The sequence below is a fragment of the Sceloporus occidentalis genome, unplaced genomic scaffold (assembly GCF_023333645.1).
Source record: "Sceloporus occidentalis isolate IW3139 unplaced genomic scaffold, rSceOcc1.0.p SCAF_25, whole genome shotgun sequence".
In the NCBI taxonomy this organism is placed as follows: Eukaryota; Metazoa; Chordata; class Lepidosauria; order Squamata; family Phrynosomatidae; genus Sceloporus; species Sceloporus occidentalis.
Window position 1 is genome coordinate 10,291,394 of NW_028317005.1, and position 26,937 is coordinate 10,318,330.

A 26,937-nucleotide genomic window follows, 5' to 3' on the forward strand; every position below is an offset into this window, starting at 1 on the left:
CCATTCCCTTAACAATTAGGTCGTATAACCTTTGGCAACAATGGCAAACATTTCTTTGGCCATCTGTAAACTTCTTGCACCTGTATGCTGACAGTTTCTCTCAGTCTGCTATTGGAATTTGTTCCGGCTCTTGATTGTTTTCTCTATGGCAGATTTCAGCTCTTTCTTAAGGTTTTCAATCAAACTGAGATCAGGACTCATTGGTGGCCAGACTAAAACAGTCCATTTTTCCCTTTTCAGTCATTCTTGCTTTTGGTCATTGTCTTGCTGGAGGACACATGATCTTTGACTTGTACCTTGCTTTCTGACACAGAGTAGCAGATTTGGCTGTAAAATCTTGGTAATCATTTGGTTTCATGATTCCCTTAGTATATTTAAGCCATCCAGTACCAGAGGCAGCAAAGCAGCCCAACAACAACCATTGCCTTATACACTTAATTTTTTCACGCATTGCTGGTCTGCTTTACCAAAGAGTTCTGTTTTAATTTCATCTGTTCATAGAAAAGTTGTCCAGTTTTGACCAAGATCAGTCATGCCTTTTTATGTTTTGCTGTCAGCAGTGGAGTCCTCCTTGGCCTTCGCCCATAAAGCCCTCTTGGCTGCGTATAGTATGAGTTGAAACCATCACCAAAAGCTTCCAAAACTTTTCTGATCAATTTTCATCTTGCCACCTAGCCCTTGGAAGTTCTTGACAGTTCCATGAGCAGCAAACCTCTTAAAAACATTGCAAATTAATGAAATATTATAGTGTATAATGGTGAAATAGGGACAGAGAATATAAGTGATACTTGAAACCATTACATAATTTAGCAGCACTAGTTACTGGGCTTGATTAGTTTGGGAAAAATACAATTATTATCACAGAGCACCATGTTTTTTTAAGTCTAGATGAACAGTCTATATTTCACGTTGCCCCCAAACAGCTTGTGAGTGCTGCCTTTGCCCCCAAACAGCTTATCAGTGGAAACCTTACCCCCAAACACTCCCCAACCTAATGCCTGTGCCATTATTGCCCCCAAACAGCTTGTCTGTGCTTTTTTTGCCTCTTGCAACCTACACTCTGGCACACATAGGTAGACACCCACAAATTTAGACATGCTAATACACATACACTTAATCATACTTACTAACACACATGTACACAATCATTCTCACACACTCCCTCTCACACCACTTATATATACGCATTTATGCTCACACGTAACACACAAACACACATTCACGCTGGTACATACAAACGCTTTCACATATAGATTCATGTAAACATACACTTATACATACACATTGATGCTTACGTACACTTATACATAGACATTCACGATTACATATACATAGATATTAATGCTCATATACATTTATACATAGACATTGATTCTCACATATACTTAGGTAAGGGTCAGAAGGGCCCTTTCTGAACAATTGTGAACCAGCATGAGGGAACAGGAACCAGTGGTCGCAGGGATCACCCCCTAGAGGGACAGGCTTTGTCACAGTTATGTCCCTTGTAGTTAAGCCACTGGGCGCCGCCATTTAAGTGATTGAAGCACATGCACGCAAGCAAAACATAAGTGCTCAGATAGCATACATGTGATTAGCTGTTGCTACTCTCATTGAGTTCAAAATGCTTTTATTGAATATGCACAAGAGGTATATTATGACATACACCCTGCTTTCAGTACAGGCAGCTAGAGGAGTTATATAAGGAAGAATCTCATTTTGTAACTCCAATAAGTAATGAGTAGCGGTAACACTTTGCTTGCAGTAAAATGAAATGGAGCCCATGCAAAATTGACTGGACAGTTGGATTGCTCCTTTAAAATGTTTTGGTCTTTCAGATTATTTTATTAGAAAAGAAATGTAGAGAAGGGATTAAATAACATTTAGCTAGTTTAAAGATTGGAAACAGAGAGACTGATGCTGAAAAGGGAGCACCACCTATATTCACAGTTTTTTGAGAAAAAGCTGCATTATCTTGTCTGAAGACAAGAAATACCCCCAACATACACACACATTCTACTGTTTAATGATGTTTGTATGCATGTAAATCTAATGTGATGTCACCACAGCTAGGGGTTACTGCAATGCAACAGGAGAAGACTAGATCTCGCAAACTCCTTTCTGAAAACTGCGTTTCCCTGTAGTCATTGATGTGGCTTAGTTCTCAGAAATAAAAAAAAAAACCACATTAAAATAAGTGTTTTTTTTTAATGACTAACATTTCTTTCATTTGTTTTGTTAATGAATCAGGACTGGGCTTTAAAAGCTAAAGCTGCTTTGTTTCATATATCAGCTGATACAAGAGTAGACACTGTCATGTTGGCTCCCAATGAAACCATTAGTTAGACCACAAATAAATGCAGTGCTCTGGCACCAGCTCACAAAAAGACATTATGGAATTAAAAAATGGTGCAAAAAACACAATAAAATTAATAAAAGAATGACAGAATTAAATTATGAAGCAGCTCTTATTAGTCAAATTGAATTTGTATGCGCTGAATAAGTACATATAAGTGTTTTCAAGGTTTTGACCTTGAGTATTGACCATAAAGATTTGCAACAGGAGAAAACAAGATGTCGCTTAAGTAACATTCAACAATCAGGTTATCGGTAGATTTCATAATCACCTTCTGCCATCTAGGACACCATGGGCCCTGATAGCAGACACAAGAGAACACCCATAAAAGAGAGAAAGTGCTTCCATTTTTTTCCTTTAGAAAAAGCTGTAACACATTAAGTACCCAGGAATTTATGGAGGGATCAGAAAACACATGTAGGTTTTTGTGAATACATATGGTGGGATGTTTAATCCCGCTCCCGCCCGCTCCCGCAATGTGGGTGTTCCACTCCCGCCACATTTGTGGCCAATCCTGCCTGCTCCCGCCACATTTGTGGCCAATCCCGCCCGCTCCCGCCACATTTGTGGCCAATCACGCCCGCCTCCTTACCTGATTTCCCACGCAGTCCCGCAAGTTGTTGCCTCACAGCGTCTCTTCTCTTGCTCCGCCCAGGAACAAGGCGGAGTCACGGGAAGTGACGTCACATCACGTGACTCTGCCTTGTTCCTGGGCGGAGCAAGATAGGAGACACTGTTAGGGAGCAGCGAGAAGACAGCCTTGCGGGACTGCGCGGGATTACCGGGACCCGCATGTACAGTGCCTGACCGCCCGCTCCCGCCCGCAGCCCCAGCAAGACCACCCGCCTCCCAATGCAGTCCTCTAGTGGGATGGTCCATCTAGATTATAAGCTTCAGAGCAGGGTCTTCTTTACCTATTTGACAATTTATGTTAGTCTGTCACTTCTAGTTTTGTCATACCTTTTAAATGTATGAACTTTAAGAAGTGCGCCATACATTGTCGGTGTTATATAAATAATAATAATAATAATAATAATAATAAAACCTTAAAATACATCATTGCAGACGTTCTTAATTACAGTTTAGCCACTAGGTGGCGATCACACACGTGCCTTATTATTACATTACTACTGAAATGCTGTCATAATTTCCTATCTTAAACATACTTTGTAAAGGTTCATGTTTATTTGCAAGAATCTTGTACAATGAGTAACACATTATACGTTTTACTGAATTCAATTGGTTAACAGAATACTGAATGTAAGTGAATACTTGCTTTAATTTAAGCTCTAGCAGACAGGGCTTCAATGCTCCCACATGCACATATCAAATCAGGACCCCATAAAGATATCAATTACAAAAAGTCAAAGTATGGCCTGAACCTAGTAGTGTTAAAAACATCTCTATGCTGTAGCAGCCAAATCAACAGCAAGTACATGTATATAAAATAATCTTACCTAGTAAGAAAGCTGTACTTGCAACCACATTCCTTTGGTTGGACTTTTAACATGGTGCAAAGGTCCAGCTCCAATCCTGCTCCAAGACTTAAATATTTGAGATCAAGTAAATTACCCAGTAATAAATAATGCCAATTATTAATGTCAACACAGGCCAATAAATTGAACAATGATAATGATGTGTTGCCCCATTTGATCCCAAGAATAATTGACTAAATCAGTCCAAAAAATCTATTAAAATATAAAATTAAACAATTATGACCCTTACAACCAACTGGCCCTACTGACTGTATTATTACATTACAAACTGCACCGGAGTCTTAATAATCTAAAACGGTCATTAATATGTACAGATCAGTTCAGTTTGAATGCTAAATCGTACACTATCCCTTTTGAAGGTCACCCCCAGAGACAGCTATAAATAATCGTAACACTTCTATTTATTGGTAGAACATTTGAAACACAAGCAATATACTAATACTAGAAATATTAATGTAAACGAGAACATAATACAGCTTTATGAAGACATTTATTTGTAATGAATTATTGCTTTATCAGTAAACATTAATATGTTCACAATAAATACAGTGGTAGGGGTAAAATGTTCTCCCTAATAACAGCAATTTATTTTTCCTTTGGCCGCGCCGTTCTGTTGGTTCTCTTTATCTTCGATTCATGGTGCATTTTCTCTTTCAGTTGCTTTGCTGTTCGTTCACGTTCCAAAATTTCTCTTGGGAAGAGGCTTCCTTCATCAAACACAGCTTTCAGAGCTACAGCTGTGATAGAATCAAATCTGGATTATTCATATGCTTGGAAAGTATCCAAAAAAGTCTTTATTATTACCAATGGCTGGAACAAAAATCCCTATTGTATTTTATATTCCTTTTTGCCATATCTTAGGCAAGTTGACAATTCAAGATGAAGACAAAGCAAGAAATTTTGTTTACAAAGCCAGCCGCTCAACTCTTTAACTATATGCCATCTAGTGTGTATCACTTACAATGATGGCACATCAAGAATATACACATGTAGACATGTGTTTAATTCATCCGTTACACTTATAGCAAAATAATCATCACAAATGTCTGCTATTATCCTGCTGGCGAAATAAGAGGTATTTCACTTGGCTTCTGTTCAGTTCCACTGCTATACCACATGAGTGTTATGGCCGGCAGCTATTAAATTATGCAAAACGCCCATGTAACATCAAATGTAAGATTAAAGATGTTTTCTTCTGCAGTTAGATGTACACATGTAAACAAGTATATCACAACGTTGAGAAATCCCTCTCTTAAACTAGAGGAATTCGGCGTGATGTAACACAGGCACTGTGTATGTACTCACATTTGCAGCATGTTTAAACAGTTGTCTATTTCGGATGATTAGAATGGTTGTCACTGAGATCTGCACCCCAGACTATTCAGTATTTCATTACATAGTCTTGGCTGAGTAACTCATACACGCTATACTGGAATACAGAGCTCAATAGTAATATTCTGCACGCCTACTAGCATGCTTTGAGTTTTGGCAGGAGGACATCTGTCCCCCGATTTTGCAGCAGAGGAGTAGTGCCCTCCCCCCGGACGTGCTGCCCTATCTTCAGGCCTATATGACATATGCCAGAATATATCACTGTTTTTAATATTAATAATCGCTCTGCACTTACTGCCTCTATATTGGGTGATTTCTCAGATATATGATTTTATATTGAGTTATATTCATTTATTATTATTATTTTCACTTTGTACATGAGTCTTAGATTTGTAGAGCGAAATCGAATGCAGCATATACTGATGAAGGGTGTTCCTGTAACGTATTTAATGTCAAGTGCACTTAAGGTCGTCATTGTGTGTTTTGGGATGATGCCCATTTGCAATAGCGAGCTGTTATTGGTTTAATGGCCAAATATTTGCATAGCCATGAAGTATGCATTGTTTATAAGTCTACTGGATCAAAACAGCAATATGGAAACACTGGGGGAAATCAAGTCACAACAATGCAGCCAGAGCTGCGGGGTATATTCTATAGAGTGAGTAAGTATACCTACTATTAACTCTGTATCAGTGGCGTAACTACCGGGGTCGCAGGGGTCGCGACTGCGACTGGGCCCCGGCGGCAGGGGGGCCCAAGCCAAGGGGCCGCCCGAAATCTTTTTTACGTTTTTTTTAAATAAGGCAGGGGCGTCCAACATGCGGCCCGCGGGCCAAATGCGGCCCGCGAGACCTCGAGGTGCGGCCCGCGTAAGATCGGCAGCCAGGGCAACCGATCTTACGCGAGCTGCACCTCAAGCCCTGCTACTTACTTGTGGGAGGGTCTTCTGGACTGCAAAGGAAGCGGAGTTCACGTGACTTCCTACTTCCTCTGTGCTTTAGCAGAGAAGGCAGAGGGAGGCCGCGCCCCCTGCTGAAGTCTGTGAGCGGCATCGTGGAGCTGCAGTGCAGGTAAGGGGGTGGGGAGGGTGTTTGAATGAGTGTGTGTGATTGAGGGAATGAATCTGTGAATGAATGATTATATGAATAAATGAGTCTGTGTGTGTGATAGCATGGATGTGTAAGTGCTGGAACCTAGGCATGATGGGACTGTGATTGCTGTTAGCAATCACACTCCTATCATGCCAAGTCAGCCAATACATGCTGAAACCTGGCCAGCTGCCCCCCTTGTGTAGTGATGCTGCCAGCAGTATGGGGTCTGCACTTACAGCCACCCTGTACCAGCATGTACTGGCTGACTTGGCATGATAGGAGTGTGATTGCTAACAGCAATCACAGTCCCATAATGCCTAGGTTCCAGCATTTACTGGATGGATGTGTAAGTGCTGGAACCTAGGCATGATGGGACTGTGATTGCAGTTAGCAATCACACTCCTATCATGCCAAGTCAGCCAGTACATGCTGAAACCTGGCTAGCTGCCCCCCTTGTGTATTGATGCTGCCAGCAGTATGGGGTCTGCACATCACTTACAGCCACCCTGTACCAGCGTGTATTGGCTTACTTGGCATGATAGGAGTATGATTGCTAACAGCAATCACAGTCCCATCATGCCTAGGTTCCAGCATTTACTGGATGGATGTGTAAGTGCTGGAACCTAGGCATGATGGGACTGTGACTACTGTTAGCAATCACACTCCTATCATGCCAAGTCAGCCAGTACATGCTGAAACCTAGCTAGCTGCCCCCCTTGTGTAGTGATGCTGCCAGCAGTATGGGGTCTGCACATCACTTACAGCCACCCTGTACCAGCATGTACTGGCTGACTTGGCATGATAGGAGTGTGATTGCTAACAGCAATCACAGCGAGCACAGTCCCATCATGCCTAGGTACCAGCATTTACTGGTTGCCTGGGTATGATAGGAGTGTGATTGCTGTTAGCAATCACACTCCTATCATGCCAAGTCATATTGCTAATTTTGTCCAATTGTGTGTTACCTACTTTTATTAAACATGTGAGTTTTTATTATTATTTTTAAAGGTGGGGGTCATTTTCGGTTTTGGCTAAGTGAACCCTGAATGTTTTGGTCCAGAGTTTTCCTTTTAGTTCATCCCTAGAATAAATCTAGGGAATCCTGAATTTGTAGTCGCAAAACTTTCAAGGCCCAGAAATCAGTGAGAGGAAGAGTAAAGGTTTTGTGTCATTTTACTTTATTTTAATCTGCATATTTTATTAAAGGCCATATTTTTTGTCACAGTGAAAAATGAGTGTGGCCCGCGCACGTATACAATTCTGATGAAGTGGCCCACTGCAGAAAAAACTTGGACACCCCTGGATTATGCTCTTTGTACATGCGCCCCTTTTTCTTTGATTTTTTTACAGATATGATTCAATATGGGTGGGGGGGCCCTTAACAGATTCTCGCACCCGGGCCCTGAGGCGTCTAGTTACGCCCCTGCTCTGTATTAATAGTACAACAACTTACTTTGTGAGCGGGTAGGAAGTATTAATGCAGAGCTTTTCTCTTCAGTTTTTTCTCCAAAATATTTGTCAGGGTTTACAACAAAATCTGGTTTCTTCACTTCACCAATATCCTTAAGGGGTCCAATATTCAACAGACTGAATGTTCCTGCAAGGATAGAAGCAAAACACCCTATTTCAGTTCTTACAAGAGGTAAAGCACACCTTGGGCAATAGGTGTACATTATTATATAGTCTCAGATATTACAAGGCCTCCAGACAGGACAGAGATAGATTCAATTTAGCAGAAACACAAGGACTCAGTGGATCTGGTGGGATGCACAGTACATGTAGATTACCTTTTGCATATAAGATTTATTCATAAATTCAGACCACCTCATTTGTATTCTGTAATTCTGTGACTCACACAAAACACTAGTTTCTTAAATAGTTTTGAAACTCCTCTTCAGGAGAACATACAACTGATTATTTTTGGAGCTCTATTGATATACAATAAAACAACAAATGATTACCAACTGAGTTTTGGGTTAAATTGTCCCTGAAGTTAGAATGCAGCTTTTCTTTTGTTCCATTTTCTTTGTATTTTCTGCCTAAAATTGTATTTTCCCATGGACTAACCCTGCAAATGAAGACAGGATCATTAATGAAATGCAAGCTTTCCTAAAAATCAGTTTATGTCATACCAAGTCCAATAACACAATTTGGCCATCAAGCCAATATACCCATTTTCAAGGATATAAGGCCTGTAGATTACAGTTACTATAGATACAATTTTTATATCGCAACACAGAATCAAAACTCTATGAGTTGCATTTGGCATAAGAAGCATATTTGTAAATGCTTTCTTTGAGAAAACATACTAATATTGTATTGTATCCAATAGGTCATTAAACAGGAAATTATCAAAGTTTGTACAAATTCTGCAGTTTTTAAAAAATATATATTACATAGGAAACCACTAATTACCCAATGGTGGATGATTTACAGCAAGTGACAGGCTTCTTCCTTTCTTTTGTCACATGTTTTGGATACTTCTAGCAATACTAATACTCCTCAAATGTTTAAAATTCATGCATGTTTGTTTCTTATGCACCCTTCGCGGATGTCAGCAACCAGGCTTAACAAAACAGTATCTTGTGATTATGAAGCCACACTTTAATCAAATTTTCATTGATCAGGAATGAATGGCAACTATCATAACCTACTTAAACAGTAAGTCTTCTCCATCTTCCATGATCAGATCTGTCGGTTGTGTATCAGGATATAATGATGGATGCAGATCTGAAATGTCTGCCTGCAAGTCTTTAGCTCCTGTTATATTCTTCTCTGGATTTTCAAAAATGCTATTATCCATCACAGGTACTGGCAGAGAACGCTCAATCCTCCAGTGCTCCTCCTAAGCAGACATAAGTGGGCAATAATTTAATATGACCAACCCCTTGTCATTGTACAGACTGAACCACACAGTATACAGTATATACACTGCTCCAAAAATTAAAGGGAACACTAAGATTACACATCCTAGCTCTGAATGAACTAATCGTATGACATACCTTCGTCTTTACATAGTTGAATGTGCTGACAACAAAATCACACAAAAATTCTCAATGGAAATCAAATTCATCAACCCATGGAGGTCTGGATATGGAGTCACACTCAAAATCAAAATGGAAAACCACACTACAGGCTGATCCAACGTTGATGTAAAGTCCTTAAAACAAGTCACAATGAGGCTCAGTAGTGTGTGTGGCCTCCACGTGCCCGTATGACCTCCCTACAAAGCCTGGGCATGCTCCTGATGAGGTTGCGGATGGTCTCCTGAGGGATGTCCTCCCAGACCTGGACTAAAGCATCCGCCAACTCCTGTCTGTGGTGCAACGTGGCGTTGGTGGATGGAGCGAAACATGATGTCCCAGATATGCTCAATCGGATTCAGGTCTGGGGAATGGGCGGGCCAGTCCATAGCATCAATGCCTTCCTCTTGCAGGACCTGCTGACACACTCCAGCCACATGAGGTCTAGCATTGTCTTGCATTAGGAGGAACCCAAGGCCAACCGCACCAGCATATGGTCTCACAAGGGGTCTGAGGATCTCATCTACCTAATGGCAGTCAGGCTACCTCTGGCAAGCACATGGAGGGCTGTGCGGCCCCCAAAGAAATGCCACCCCACACCATTACTGACCCACCGCCAAACCGGTCATGCTGGGGGATGTTGCAGGCAACAGAACCTTCTCCACGGCGTCTCCAGACTCTGTCACGTCTGTCACGTGTGCTTAGTGAGAACCTGCTTTCATCTGTGAAGCGCACAGGGCGCCAGTGGCGAATATGCCAATCCTAGTGTTCTCTGGCAAATGCCAAACGTCCTGCACGGTGTTGGGCTGTAAGCACAACCCCCACCTGTGGACGTCGGGCCCTCATACCACCCTCATGGAGTCTGTTTCTGACCGTTTGAGTGGACACATGCACATTTGTGGCCTGCTGGAGGTCATTTTGCAGGGCTCTGGCAGTGCTCCTCCTTGCACAAAGGCGGAGGTAGTGGTCCTGCTGCTGGGTTGTTGCCCTCCTACGGCCTCCTCCACGTCTCCTGATGTACTGGCCTGTCTCCTGGTAGCGCCTCCATGTTCTGGACACTACGCTGACAGACACAGCAAACCTTCTTGCCACAGCTCGCATTGATGTGCCATCCTGGATGAGCTGCACTACCTGAGCCACTTGTCTGGGTTGTAGACTCCGTCTCATGCTACCACTAGAGTGAAGGCACCGCCAGCAGTCAAAAGTGACCAAAACATCAGCTAGGAAGCATAGGAACTGATAAGTGGTCTGTGGTCACCACCTGCAGAACCACTCCTTTTATTGGGGGTGTCTTGCTAATTGCCTATAATTTCCACCTGTTGTCTGGTCCATTTGCACAACAGCATGTGAAATTGATTGTCCATCAGTGTCGCTTCCTGAGTGGACAGTGTGATTTCACAGATGTGCAATTGACTTCGAGTTACATTGTGTTGTTTAAGTGTTCCCTTTATTATTTTGAGCAGTATATATATATATATATAGTGTATGAATCAACAACAGTATGTACAAGTGGTGACCCATTAAATTAATTATAGATCTTCAACAGTCAAGTCCTGAGCTTTTCAAGTAAATGGTGGAATTATCATTAAAGTAACCATTCATTCTACCACTTCCTCGCTGATTTTTACTTGTCCAATATGAAAATATTGTTTGATGCTCTTTCTGTATTTATGACCTGATTTTATGCCAGTAGTTTCGGTGTGGTTTAAACCAAGTCCGCTTTCAATAACAAACCCTTAAAAAGCCAACCTGCACAATCCTAGTCCTCTGGGTGGGTTTGACCATATATTTAAAATATTTGTGCTCATAATATTATCTTTACAATATGAATTATTTACTATGGTATGCTGTATGCAACAACTAATACTGACTTACACAAGCACTCAGGTGTCACTCAAAATAAAAAACCTTAGGATCTCCACCTGTTGATGAAGTACAGGTCCACATGTTTTAGCCAATCATCAGTCTAAGGATGGCAGACAGGAACTGAAATTGCAGTCTATCTATGGCCAGCAGCAAGGAACCAATTTTTGTTGGTAGATACCCATGAGATAAGGGTATTTTTGGCAATGAATCATACCATTTCAGGAAAAGAGTAACGTTTTTACTTAATAATCATGCCTGGGTATTTATCTGGGATTTCCGCTCTCCGTAGGCTTTGCCTTTTTGGGTTGGGCTGGAGGGTAAGAGTTGCACCAACTGAGGCATAACTAGCAAAAGGGTAGGAGAGGTAAATAGGTGGAGAGAAACACCACTGTCCTGATTACGGTGAGCAAATCAGACATCCAATGTTAGCTATGAGACCCAAGGCCTTCAGGATAAAGTTTCCAGGGAATATCCAATTAGTAGAGACATTGTCATTTAAAAAGGAAGAAATCGTACCTGACCGAATATTCCAATTGCAGTACCATAGATATCACTGACACATAAACTGCAGTCTGCAGAAGCAGAGATCACCAGCAGGCATGCACTGTGCGCACACGTCTCTAGATGTGTGATGCAGTCGCTGTGAGGCTGGAAAGATGCTACTAATGGAGCCGGCTCCGTGCACTTGGTTTCACTGTAATCGATACAGTATTCCTATTAGAAAATAGACATGTAACAGTTGTTGCACAGTCATGTAACAATATAAATGGCGAAGAAGATTAATCTGCTTCGTTTACGGTAGACAAGAACATTTTGTAAATTTCGTCAAAGAAGAAATAATTTGACAGTTTTCTGGAACATGATCAATTTTTCTGTCCTGAAGTTCTCACGCCTCTCCTCATCTCATTTTACAAAGATTGCCTAAACCAATTAGCAACTTAACGACAAGGGAGATAACATAATGGGAAAGAATAATCATGGAACAAGTATGCAAGTCAGTGTTACTATGGATAGTCCTGTTGGTTATTTTCCATAGGAAACGCTCAGCTGGTCCTGCATTAGTAAGGGGACTTTGTTTTACCAATTAAATTATGCATTATACAGGTCTAACCCCTGTCCATTTTGCAGGATAAGTTCATCACTTCTGGCCCATCATGATGCATTGTTAAGTAGGCGAAATGAGCAAACTCAATGCAACTCCAATATAAAACCATGCATATTAAGGATTTTAAAACTAACTCCATATATCAGCCTAGGGAGAAGATAAATGTTAAATATACTTCTTTAGAATGTTTTTTTTTTTTATTAACAATGACGTACAGTTCCGCATTAAACCTCCAGTTAAATGGAAATGATGCAATAAAATTGTATATTAAACAACGTATGTTAGCATTCTATTACCCTGTGATGTAAAAAAATTATTTTAGTTTTGCTCAGTTACCTGTATATCCCATACTTTAACCCAGCCATCGTGGTCCCCCGTAATAGTGTACCGATTTGTTTTATCAACAGTCACAATGATGAAGCTGGCTCCTTCATGAGCTACAAATTCCGCCATTAACTGGTTTCTAAATATGTTCCAGAATCGAACGCATCCCAATCCTCCACAAGACACCAAGTTTGCTCCACCTATAAGATACACATACCATAGTGTCAAACGCCCATTGTACAGCGCTATGGAATTTGATGGCGCTATATAAAACAATAAATAATAATAATAAACGCAATTAGTTGGCATGATATGATAATACATTTCTTGTCTTTTCTTCCTGTAGCTTATGAGATACATCATAGTCGTATAGTTTCAAGCTCATACACAAGTGCAGGGTCATTGAAAAGGGATACAAAGATCTAAATCTGTAGTAGCCTCAACCCAATCTTTCAGCTGGCCAAAAACACACAATGACTTTTAGTCCCGCTTTATTGCTAAAGACCAAGTATGCTTGCTAACCAATGGACAGTTCTGTAATGAAAGTGGTATTATGAAAGAAAGCCTGTTCACTATTGAAAATATATAAAGAGAAAAATCTGACATATTTCAATGCAATTAATACAGCATTCTTCAAAGTGAACTATTTCAAAGCAAATAAGAGAAAAAAAATATTTGATTTCTCAGTTTTGAAGCTAGCTTCTTTATCTTGAGCTTTAAATATGGCAACATTTGTAGACGCCAAATGAATTTTCATCCAACTGATATCACATTCTGTTAATGAACTGGCCTACACACTAATATGTTTGAAAACTGCAGTGGTTGTAGAACCTTAAGATTGTAGAATGGATTTAGAATTGTCTGGAAGGTGACAACAGATTTATCTTTATGTGCTTTCAGAAAGACTAGGTCACTTATACCATACTTTAGGGCTTAATGCGGGGCTAGCTTTTCTAATATACAATGGATAAACAATGTTCCTGAGAATGATTTCCAACAGAGCCAATGTCCCTGGGTATGTTTAACAAATGAGGACATTAGAGAATTGATCTAGAATGTGGAATTGTTTAGAAAGGGCCCTTCCAACCTGGACTGCACCAGTCCAGGTCGGAAGGACCCTTTCTAAACTATTTTGAAATGGCAGGGAAGACAGGAACGTATTAGGGTCACGTTACATCACATGATACTGCGGTGAAGCTGAGGCTGCTTGCAGTATGCAAGCAGCGAGACAGGAAGCTGCTGGAGAGGTAAGCAGGGGTGGAGGGAGGTGGGGTGTGTGTACATGTAATTGTGTGTGTGTGGATATGAGCATGGATGTGTAATTGTGTGTGTGTGAGCATGGGTTTGTAATTGTGTGTGTGTGTGTGTGTGTGTGTGTGAGCATGGATGTGTAATTTTTGCACTATGACCCTGTGGTTTCTAGTTACGCCATGCACCCAGCACTAAAAACCATCTATTATTTTACGGATACAGTTCAAGTTATAAAGATTCATATTTTCTAACACCCACCAAGTCATACTGAGGATTTTAAGGATTGTTCCTTTATTTCTTGTTCTTTCTCCATTTAAAATTGCATTGGAATCCTGTTACCAACCCAGGTTTTGGTAACATATTTCCTATTCTTTGGGTAGTTTACAATGCAGTTGGGTCAAGACACGAGTTTGAGGAATGTGACATAGTAACAAGAGAAAACAACTAATGCTTTTTTTAAGAATATTATTTGCAAAAACAAAAAGAATTATTATGTTGTACATAGTTACAATAATTAGGATCAGTTATTATCTCAGTTTAAAAAAAAAACCATGCATGTTAGTCAGTAGACAATATCTCTACAGCAAGAATAATGTAATAAGCCGAACATCTTCACCTGTTGCCGAAATATTTTTTCTTGCCTCAAGAAAGAACAATCTAGTTACTGTGTTATTGCTGTCAGAGTCTGTGTCGTTGAAGTTACTCATGGAGCGTGTGTGTCTTCCCGAAGACAAGGAGAGGAGTCTTTTTCCAGCACTTTGTATCTGAGAATCTATGTAAAAGACATGGTAGATTTTTTGGGTGAACGTACTCCACATTGGATTTTTTTAATTGTTAAATAATATATAGCAATTAGTAAAATGTGACATCACCTTCCTTAGATATCAAAATTCAGTGTCACTTGTCATTGAAAGGGGGTCACTCTAAAAAGACCAAAAACGCTACACAAGAAAAAACTATGGCTTTTGGATTTCGTAAACATTATAAAGTGTTTTGTAATTACTTAGCAATACTAATAAAAGAGCAACTAGTTGAAAAGTTAATATTTTAACATGACACTAAAGTAATAAAACAGTGCTTAAATGTCTATGTTAAACGATCCTTAGTAAACATAAAGATCCCATTCATTTTCATTAGTGTCTCTGAGGTTCTTAATTAAACAAACCTATTTAAAGAGAATGTAGGAAGGTGTCATCATAATTAATACTTAAGTAATACTATACTAATCAAAAGTTGAGTGTGCTCAACCAAGCTCTGCAATAGGAACCTAATTAAATAAGAAGCGTCTTCTGTCTTTGACAATAACCTGCCATAAATGAATTGTTTATTAAGTCTATCAGTCATGTTGGAGCCCATATATTGCTTACACTGCTGTTAATAATTGACTTAATTATTACCACGTATGCCTCAATATGGTTCTCATTGTTTTATTTGTAATTTAATGGGTGCCCTGTGTTATTATGTGTCACGTAATATACTTTATACACCTGCCTGCTGTCCAGATTGGGTACAGAACTATGGAGAACATAATTGCTTTAGGAAATTACATTTTAACACCTTAGAAGGATTCAAACATTGGGAGACAATCTCGACAAGGTAAAGTTGAGTATTTTGTGTTACGTCGAAGAAAGAGGTTGTCACATTCCATGAAAGCCATGAAAACTGGCTTGCAAGCAGCCCTTTGGCTCTACCGCACCATATCCCATGCATGCCCTCAGGGAACCACCTAAGGAGAACTGTAAGGGCCCCCAACCTTTGTTCTCACCTGACTTTGATCTCGGTGCTCTACCAGGGTCTGGGTGAAGTTTCCGAGAAGCATTTTCTGTATTGTTATTCCAAACCACTATTTCCCCATCATAACTTCCTGGATTTAAAGAGAAAATCGTTAATGCAAACCGAGGGAATAAAAGATCATATACAACAAGTTCTATGTACATCAAAGCAATGAGAAACTCAAATCCGCTCTCATGTGTCACCATTTCTGTGCTTATTTGGTGTCTCCAGATTCACTAATACAGCTGTCTTCTACACAGATGAATATTCTTATTGTGTCTTCTTTAATGTACAAAAGTGGAGGGAGTAGTGCTTAATTTTTGTTTCATTTCAACAGACAAATATGCTATTTATTTTTCCAGAGGGATCTAGGTGTGAAGTATTCTCCACTGCGGAATGGGATAAATGATTCAAAGGAACTCTGTCATTTCAAACATGGCAGAGTCCCATATGAACAAGCCAATAGATTATCTCGTACACTGTGCTAGGAAATGGTTAGATAATATACAGATGCATAGGAAATGCTTAAAGCTATCCTCAATCTAAGGCAAGATCACTGATTGATTAAGACATCAGGAAAAATGGATAGAATTGCTCTAATCTGCCGCCAAATCCTATATTTCTCTAAGTATAGTTTTTTCTTCTAAAACTATGTATTTGCTAGTCCGTTTGGCTATTATTATTATTATTAGCTTTTTAATTAATTTTTAAATTAAAATATTTTACACAGTACCACTTAGGATACAATTTATGTATTCTAACCTGTCACAAGACTTTGTGGGGGTAAAAATGCGGCACATAAGATGTCTTCTTGATGTTGCATCCCTCCTTTCCACTCTGAAGGCTGGACAAGGTATTGGTTTAAGGTGTTCATTCGGAACACTGTAATAATACTAGAATACAGAACAAAAAAAAAGAAATAAGGGCAGTTGAAAACACAACATCACCAGCAGGTCCTAACTGCAATATTTTGTCCACTTTTATAATTTAGGTCTCATGACGAGCATGAGATGCGTCAGTAAATCCATAGACAGATGAAAGAGTCTCATAGCTATCATTTCATTTCAGAAAAATGGTTTACTACTGACATTGCCACTAAATCGAGTTTCATTTGCCCTCTGTACCTTAAAAAGAGAGAAACGTATCTTCTACCAGTCCCTTTAGGCTTAACTACATAGAGGTTGTCACCAGCTTCTGCCATCATGACTAAAAATAAGGCTTCTATCAACACTGAAACATTTTTTTTTCCTGTTACTATTATTATTATTATCCTTTATTTATATAGCGCCAACAGTTTACGCAGGGCTTAATACAATACATAAATTCAAAGGGTATGACAAGACAAGAATTGACAGACTAAGACAAACCGATACATTTGGTGGAGAGAGCCCTGCTCGCAAGCTTACAATCTTGAGGGAAATGGGGTGACAAACATAAGGCAACAACTATAGGCAGCAGTACTTTTAGGCTTTCTGTTTGTAAAATATCTGCTACTGTCACTAAAAATGCTCTAGCATAGGATAAGGAGAAACATGTGCCTTGGTTTATTAATATAAAATATTAATAACATGATAGCAATTACCACCCTCTAAGCTGTTCCCATTGTGTGACATCAATGCAGCTTATTTTTTAACTTCTGCGTGAATATTGATTGACTTAAAAGTGAGTTTACCTTGCTAGAAGGGCTAAGTTGGCCTTTTATACTGCATAGTTAAATCTAAATAAATCTCTGCGCTAGCTATGTGTTAAGCAGGAGAAAGGAACTCGGGTGGGCCCTTCATAATGCAAATCAGGAAGCTGAAGTGTTTCTACTTACCTATAACTCAAAGTTTAGTTGATAAATGCCATGTTTACACACGAGTACTTTGCTGTCTTCAACCCCTTTGTGATAGAGGACATTCTATGCTGTCTTCAAAACAATGGTCCTTCATGATAAAGGGCAGCACACAATGCGCTCCATCCCAAAGCTCACCATTCCCATTGGTGATCGGGCTGTTGATGACAGCCTCGTCTTCCCTCCCTTATCAGAAGCCACCCTCACCAGCACTAAACTGAAAAGGACGATGTATCAAAGCTTACTTACACGTATACTGTGTAAATGCCCTAACAGATGTTCGGGCTTTAATTTTCTAAGGTGTTTACAGCTCTACATCCCAACCTTCTTTAAAAACCCACCGGTTATAAATATTATATCATTTTAAATATTCATTATACAGTTTTGTATTTTTACAATTTTGTACATAAAAAATGTATACATACCTTTCCCATCCCACAACTAATATGGTTCTCTTTAGCACTAGAATTTGGGAGATTTCAACCGCCTGGTCTCTTCCAGCATTTAGTTTGTGGTGACAATGGCCGTTGAGATCCCAAACCTTTAAAAATATATATTTACAAATTAAAAAAATATATTATTTTAATATATATATTTCACATTTTGGAGCACATGTAATGCATCTGTGTAACTGAATTGACAAATGTAACAGAAATCCAGAATAAATGTACCGTATTTGCTCGATTATAAGATGACCCTGATTATAAGATGACCCCCCAAAATCAAAATATTAATTTAGGAAAAAAACAAAAAGCCTGAATATAAGACTACCCTATAGGAAAAAAGTTTTACTAGTAAATATTAATTCATGTAAACTAATTTTCATATTTAATAAAAGCTATGATTGAGAAAAATATATATTTTTTTATTTCCTTTTATTTGCCAGCCTGCCCCCCCCAGTTATGCACATCTGCCCCCAGGCTTGCCACTCTGCCCCCAGAAATGCCTTATACCCCCCTATTTGCCACTCTGCCCCATGATGTGCCTTTTAACCCTCTATATGCCACTCTGCCTCCAGAAATGTCTTATACCCTCCTATATGCCACTGTGCCCCATGATATGCCTTTTAACCCCCTATATGCCCCTCTGCCCCATGATATGCCTCATACCCCTATATGCCACTCTGGCATATAGGGGGTTAAAAGGCATATCATGGGGCTGAGTGGCATATAGGGGGTTAAAATGCATTTCTGGAGGTATATATATATATAACTGCTAACAGCAATCACACTCCTATCAAGCCAAGGCAGCCAGTACATGCTGGAACCTGGGGATGATAGTAGTGTGATTACAGCCTCACTATGCCATGCTACCACCACCACCCCCCTTACACATCCATGCTATCACACACACACTCATTCACAAACATTTAAATACTCATTTATTCCATTAATCACACATACTTCACACATTAATCACAAAAACCCTCCCCCACCCCCTTACCTGAACTGCATATCTCCCACTCGCAGACTTCTGCAGGGGCCCGGCTGTGCGAGCAACTTCTCTGGCCCCGCCCCCAGAGGAAGGAGGGGGAGGCAGAGTTATGTGAGGACTCTGCTAGCTTCCTGTTCTCCTGCTGCTACTAGCAGAGACGCTGCTCCCGACCAAAGCCCGGTAAGCAGCATGGCCCCAGCAGAATGAGGTCTGATTAGAAGACGACCTCGATTATAAGCTCTGGAAAAAACCTCGTCTTATAATCGAGCAAATACGGTATATCAGAGTATTAAGTCTTTGTAATCTCTCATAGGTTTTGCATCTTGTTTCTCAAAGCCTTAGGGGAAAGAGGAGAAGGTAGAGGACAATTAGTTATACAGTTTCCTTCACATGACACTGAACTCACCGAATACTTTAATGTCTGACTTTTATGCCAAATATCTCTCAATCAAAGTACACTCATTGAAAATTCAAGGATGTTTTCAATACAAGCGTTTTGTTGAAAAATCCTTAAATTTTCATTGAGTGTACTTTGATTGAGAGATATTTGGCATAAAAGTCAGACATTAAAGTAATCGATGCGTTCAGCGTCATGTAAAAGAAACTGTATACCTAATTACCTGCTTGTCCTGCTTAAAAGGAATATTAAAATCCAGAGAATAAAGAAAATGTGAAATCATTTCCCTGTCTCATTAGTGCCTTATAAAGGACAACGAAACTGAAGATGAGACACTGTTAGCACACATCATAACTTTGACTTAATTTATTATTTAATCATTTTCTGGTCACTTCTCATGCACTATAAACAGGGAATGCAATACTGTCTGTATAAGAAAACATAGAAAACTGCCTCAGTGGTAGATCATCATTGACCGGATGAGGCTTACAAAGTAATGGATGAATCAGTTTTATTTTACAAACATGCCGGGTGACTTTGTACAATTCGGTGAAGCACCCTGCTAGTTGGCTAACAGTCTAAATGCTCACGGATTAGAACCATAGTGAATTGAGTTGAGGATGAAAATAGTATTTGGAAAGCTACTCTCCATATTACCTGTCCTTCCCTGTAGCTACAGAATTGTCAAAAAGTACAGTAATGTCTATATAGCAACTGGATTATACAGAAGGGCAGGAGAATAAAAGCAAAAAAAATAATTGTAATTATAACAATATGACATTAAATTAGTACATATGTATTGTACATATTATATTGCTTTATTAAAGAGATACTTATTAGGCAGGAGCCATATTATTTTTAATCTATTCAATCATTGAATCACAGATTCAAAGTACCATACATTCTCTAAAAAGGCTACAGTGACTTTATCAACAAAACAGCACTGAAAAACAGACCCCAGGAAAAGACGTTAAAGACTGTGTAGCATTATGTTGTAACACAGAAGTACAAATCTGCTGTGTTTTGGGAATATGAACTGATTACATGCTCCATAGCCACCAGAACACTACCAGCCTAGAGTCCTGTAGGGATTCATTTATAAAAAGCAAATTTCTCCAAAACAACGCATTCAGAGGAAAATGTACTTTTCTGTCATATACATTGGTTCATAATCCAAACACACATATGGAATATTTATTATCATGACAACATTAATATAAACCAAAATATTATTTAAACATAACATATAAACATTATAGAAAACTCGATAAATAATACACAGCACTAACGTCCACACACAACACCAAAATAAAGAAAATTGAATACAAACCTCAAATGGCTAAAGAAAATAAACAATTAAGGTAGTGATATCACACTGAACGTGTGCTAAAGTTACTCAATGCCACAATATATTTATTTGATACATATATAATAAATAAATGGGCCTGTGCCCATACAAATATCTTAATAGCATAGAGATATTGTATTTATTTTTTGTATATACATTTTTTATGTTTTTTCTCTTGATTTATTTATTATATATTTATTAAATAAAGTGTATTTTTTATATACACATTTTGTGGTATTGAGGAATTTTAGAACTGTTTTTTCTTTTAGTACATAAACATTAACATTATCACATTTTATTACTGTATAATGTTCAAAAATATATTTTTTAAGAAAATTATCATTATAAATGACGTACCATTGTACACACACTTGTGAAAAAAAACTAGTATATTCAAAAGGTCCCTTGTCTAGTCCCATTAAACATTGTGTGGTGTATAAAAGTGGATTATTATTCCACTTATGTTAAAACATAAAATGTATTAAACTGTTGGTTGGAAGTTTGTTATTTTAGGATATATTGTCATATAATGGTCCCCAAACTGCTCCCAAATAAGCCTACTGTCTCCTGGCAGTGAATAGTAAGCCCGGTTAAGGTATTTTCTCAAAATAAATTCTAGACTTGTGCATTCGTCTTCGGGCGAACATGAAAACGAGCACGAAGAGGCCGTTTTTTTGTTCGTTCCGAAGGAACGTAGAACAGAATACAGTGCCGGCAAACCGTAGGCGAAGACGAAGACTCACAATCACGAAGATTCGAAGATTCTTCGTGATCGTCTTCGTTTTTGCCGCGCAACCGCCAAAATTTCAAACAGGAGTGAGCTGATCCTCGTCTGTCCAATCAGCTCACTCTTGTGACGTAACGCTAAGGGTCTCGTCCAATGCCTGTGCTGCTGTTTTTTGAATTCTGAAGGCGCCTTTATAAGACCATAGCTTGCCTGAGAGATCCATTCATTTTTCGCTGTGACTGCTTTGGCAACACTGCTGTGCTGCATCCGAGCGTTACAGAGAGAGATTGTTCTGTTCTGTGTGAGACTGGTAAGCCTTAGCCTGCCATTTCTCACTGTGTACTTCATCCTCACTTCAGTGCTACTTAATTAATATATTTAATAATAATAATTTGATTAATTTAATTTTTTTAAAATTAATTTGTCATCAACTTTAGTGTAAGTGCTGTTGAGTTGACAGTGCACCCAGTGCCTCAGTGGCACTGGGGTGCCCTTGCCCTGGGCTGGCACTAGTGCCTATTGCCTGTCCTGCTTAAATAAATTAAATAGAATTTATAAATTACAATTTAATAGAATCTATAATTTAATAGTTCATTATAATATTATATATATATATATATTTGTCAGTCATATATATATATACTATAGTATACTAGTGTAGAGTGTACTGTAGACATTCATCTACTAGTGTCTAATTTAAAATCAGTAATATTAATTAATATAATTAATAATTGAATTCATTATAAAATTATATATATATTTGTCAGTTATAGTTAGTAATAGTATACTAGTGTAGAGTGTACTGTAGACATTCAGAACATCTACTAGTGTCTAATCTAAAATCAGTAATATCAATAATTCTCTAATTCTTTCTTATCTTAATAGTTAATTAAATTAGCTATAAATAAAAGTAATAATATTAATTAATTACTACTAGCGTATAGTTCAGCTAATCTTATTAGTACTGGTGCTGCAGCTCTATAGTTTGTGCTTTGTTTTAGCAACAGTAAGAGACCAAGTCAATTTTTCTTAATTAATCTTTCATTTTATTTCATTTGTTTTGCTCACCTCAGTCCATCAGTGAAGTGAACTTGTTGGGCTAGTGAGTGCAGCCGCATAAGTGCTGTGTTTTTTTTTGATCAGCAAGCAGTGACGTTAACTGTTTTGCAAAGATTTTCTCATTTATTTTACATTTTATTTCAATTTTATTAAAAGTACCCTTAGTGTTTTGCTCACCTCAGTCCATCAGTGAAGTGAACTTGTTGGGCTAGTGAGTGCAGCAAGCAGTGAAGATAACTGTTTTGCTGTGACATTTTATTTTATTTCTAATTCTTTTCAAGAAAAATTGACTGTGACGAGCTGTACTAAGCAAAGCTTCAAGCTACTAGCTGTAGTACTAAAATAATTCTAATCTTCTTTAATCTTAATCTATAATATATTATAAATAATAATATTCTAATTCATAATCTATAATATAAGTAATTCTAATTCTAAATTCTAATTCATAATCTATATTCTTCTATCTATAATACATAATATATAAGTAAATTAGTTCTAATCTATTAATATTATATAACTTAATATTAATTAATAAATCATATACTGAATCTGATTTAACCTCACTTTAGCTTAGTGGGTTTGAGAGCGTCTGCCTAGAGGTAGACTTATAGTAAGGAAATATAGCTTTAGGCTAGCATAGTGGTAGGCTAAGCTCTTAGGCCCGTGTAAATTCAAATTAAAAATAAAATACTGCTAGTTATTAAATAGTTAATCTTGAGTTAATAATTTCAATAACTTTAGGATTTTGGCAGATTGCACACAGCACAGTGCAGTAGTGCATAGTTTTACTTTTTAAGCAGTAGCACTGAAGAGAACTTCCTCTAATTTTTTTGTCTTTAATTCGTTTTTCCTTTTTTTTATTTTTATTTTTTTATTTTTTTTTTTATAGTTTTTTAAACACTACACTACACTACACTACACTACACTACACACACAACACAAAATTTGAAATGGATCCTCCTTTTGGGACTAAGGAGGGACAAGCTCCATCTACCACCACCACCACCACCACCAGCACCACCACCAGCACCACCACCAGCTCTAAGATGCAGCCTTTGCGTCAGTCTAGTCGGCCAAGTAGGCCAAGCTCTCGCTTATCATTTGGGGAAGCATTGCTTGAAGGATCATCAAGTAAAGGAAAGGCACCAAAAGCAGGCAGTAGTAGTGCGGCTAGGCCCACAAGCTCTATGGTTTTTTACGGAAAGCCTAAAGCACCAGAAGCACGTTCAAAGTTAAAGGGTAGCACAAGTAGTACCAGCCCAGTGACTAAAAAGAAGTGCCTTTTGCCCCAAGCAGCATCTTCCCCATCCACCAGCAGCATGCAAGGTACCAAGCAGAGCCAAATTAGCAGCAAGACTCAGAGGGGTCCCAAACCAAAGCGATCTCATTCCTTTGTAGGGAAAACCACCACCACCACCACCCCCGCCTCTACCACCACTAGTGCTGCGCCTACTGTTCCCACTGGTACCGCCACGCCATGTCCTCCTAGTACCTCTAGCAAGCCACCAAGTCCTTACAAAATTTTTGTAAAGACAGTTAGAGAGAGGGCTACACATAGTGGAACTCCACCTAGCGAGGTAGCAGAGGAGCCTGAGACTGAGAGGCCAAGTGCAGAGTCTATTCTTCCTGCTCGCACTACTACTAGTCACGAGTCTCACGACGATATCAGTCTTAGCTCCAGCCTAGCAGGAATTCCATTCGATCTGGCTAATGAAGAGCTAGACTATGAGCCAGAGGAAGTAGAGGAGATGAGTGGTCAGGAATCAGATTCCTCAGGGAGCAGTGTCCAAATGACTAGTGCACAATTTTCCCCTGAGCCTCCACCTTCTCCGCTACGATCATCACCATCACCACCACCAGCAGCAGCAGCAAAACCTAGCAAATCTAAAGCAATTAGCAGTCCCACTATGGCCAGTACTGTTACCACCAGTCCCACCACCACTAGTTCTGCCTCTGTTCATCCACCCCGAGCAGTAAGAGCAGCACCCAAGGCACACTCCAAGGCTATGCGCGCCCCAATTTGGGAGCACTTTGAAAATGTTGAAGAAGGGCGCTATGGAAAGTGCAAACATTGTGGGAAGCTAATAAGCAGAGGGAAAGTGTCTGGCCATTTTACCAGTGCTAGCATGAAGCATCACCTCAGCACTCAACACAACGCTGTGCTATTGGGGAAAGATGCAGAGGTAAAACTTAGTGCAGGCAGCATAGCTGGTGGCCGTGGAAAAACCCCAACAGCTTCTTCTTCTGAGCCAATAGCAGCAGCAGCAGCAGCAGCAACTAGTGCTGGCAGCCAGAGACCAAGGCAGGTTGGAGCACTGCATGCCCAGCCCACCCTGGAAGAATTTGGGGCATTCCACTCCAAGAGAACGATGCCCAAACAGCAGGCCAATAAAGTAACGCGACTTATTGGTCAGTTCATTGCTGTTGGAGGGGCATCCTTCTCCATGATTGAAGGGGAGCCTTTCAAACAATTGATGGCGGCTGTGGCTCCACAATACACAGTTCCGTCACGTTCCACTTTCAGCAGGAACATTGTCCCCTCGCTGTATCGGTCCTGTGTTGCAGCAGTGAAAGAGGAGCTTTCCAAGGCTGCTGGTCAGTGTGTTCATTTCACTACAGATTTGTGGAGTGCACCTAGCGCCCAGCATGCCTTTCTTTCTTTGACAGCACACTGGTGGCAGCCCGGTGTGTCTAAGGAAGTTGCTGCAGCAGGCTACCGATCATTCCTTCTCCATGCAGAAGTGATGGATGAAAAGCACACTTCCCAAAATATTCTGCATGCGATTAGGAAAATGTTTAGCCTTTGGGTGGGAGCAGAGGCGGGCACCAATGTTGAAGTTGGTTTTGTGGTAACTGACGGAGGTGCCAATATGGTGAAAGCGCTGCGAGATGGTCATATTGTTGGTGTGCGCTGTGCAGCCCACATCATCCATCTTGTAGTGAAGGCAGCAATGTCAGAAGGAACTAATGTGGCAGCAGTAGTTCTGTCCCGCTGCAGAAAGATCGCTGGGCACTTTCACCATAGTGTTAAGGCTAGCCAACTTTTGAGGGAAGAGCAAGAGAGGTCAGGTCTTCCCGTACACTGCCTACGTCAGGATGTCAGTACACGGTGGAACTCCACGTTAGACATGCTAGAGAGGATTTTGGAGCAGCAGAGGGCAATCCATAATCTTGCCTCAGAGCACAATATTGGGATTACCTCTCCATTGAATAGGGAGGATTGGACAGTGATCGCCCAGCTAGTGGCAGTCCTTAAACCATTCAGGGATGCCACAGAAAATTTAAGCTCAAACACTGCCAGTCTGGCCCAGGTAATCCCAGTGTTCTCCCATCTAGGCAGCAAGATGGATGTGTTCCTTGGAAACCGTGAGGCTGTTCAAGGTGGCACTCTACATCCTGACGTAGCAGCCATAGTCAGGAAGCTGAAGGATCTGCTAAAAGTACACCTTCGCAAGCGAATGGAAGAGAGTCCCGAAATGATGCTAGCGTGCCTTTGTGATCCAAGAATTAAGGGAAAGCTAGCTTTGAAATTCAATGTTCTCAGTAGCTACCGGGAGCAATTGGTCAACAAGGTGCGTGACTGGCAGCGTAAAATGGGAATGCTGTCCGAGGAGGGTGAGGTGCAGGAGGAGGAAGAGATGATGTGGTCTGCTACCCCTAGCAGCAGCATCAGCAGCAGTGCCACAAGCAGCACAACACAGCTGAGTGGAGCAGCTGCGTTTTGGGAAGAGGCACTTGGCAGTATAGTTGGACCATCTGACAGAGCTAGCAGCAGAAAGGAGAGTAGTGCTGCTGAAATGGTCAAACTTTACCTCTGTGAAGTTCCTTCTGCTCCTAATGTTGATCCTCTTAGCTACTGGGATGAAAAGAAGAGTGTGTGGCCTGCACTCTCATGGGTTGCGCAGCAGCTTCTATCATGTCCGCCAACCACTGTTCAAAGTGAGCGCGTGTTTTCTATGACTGGAAACATACTGAGTCCACAGCGCTCACGCATGGCACCTCATCTGATGGAGCAGATTGCCTTTCTTAAATTCAATCTGCCCAAATTGGGTTACCCAGCTCTTAGCTTGGAAAGTTAAATTTTTTCTCTCTAATGTTTAAGGTAGTTTCTCCCCCTGGTTGCACTTGCTGCGGTGTGGCAATGCCTGCTACCTCCGCTGGTGTAGCCAATTTACGCTAGGGCCTAGTGTCTGAGCTCTGTAAGTCCGCTCCCAAACGCCTAGGACTGACAGTCTTTGGATGCTTTGCCCTGGGGTGAAACAGGTGAGTGGGTCGTCAATTGCCCACTCATTCACCTTTTTCCGTTTCCAACGCTGCTGCTGGTGGTGGTGCCAGTATCTTTTGCCAGTTCGCTTCCTGGCTGAAATCATGCCTCAGATGTCCCTAATGGAAAGGGTAGTTTCTCCCCCCTGGTTGCACTTGCTGCGGTGTGGCAACGCCTGCTACCTCCGCCGGTGTAGCTAGCTTATGCTAGGGCCTTGTGTCTGAGTTCTGTAGGTCTGCTCCCAAACGCCAAGGACTGAC

The 26,937-nt window shown here is 40.1% G+C and overlaps 1 protein-coding gene across 1 annotated transcript in view; it reads right to left on the reverse strand.

Moving 5' to 3' along the window:
- Positions 1–4,434: 4,434 nt before the first annotated feature.
- The window catches only part of WDR49 (WD repeat domain 49), a 38,122-nt gene continuing 15,619 nt past the window's right edge, over positions 4,435–26,937 (reverse strand). Inside the window, exons 9-18 of the mRNA XM_089485325.1 lie at positions 17,874–17,989; positions 16,377–16,507; positions 15,607–15,705; positions 14,458–14,613; positions 12,603–12,790; positions 11,678–11,875; positions 8,927–9,117; positions 8,234–8,340; positions 7,726–7,869; positions 4,435–4,586 (exon numbers count right to left, since the gene is read on the reverse strand). Coding sequence (XP_089341451.1) covers positions 4,435–4,586; positions 7,726–7,869; positions 8,234–8,340; positions 8,927–9,117; positions 11,678–11,875; positions 12,603–12,790; positions 14,458–14,613; positions 15,607–15,705; positions 16,377–16,507; positions 17,874–17,989 — 1,482 coding nt within the window. The remainder of the gene's footprint in view (positions 4,587–7,725; positions 7,870–8,233; positions 8,341–8,926; positions 9,118–11,677; positions 11,876–12,602; positions 12,791–14,457; positions 14,614–15,606; positions 15,706–16,376; positions 16,508–17,873; positions 17,990–26,937) is intronic.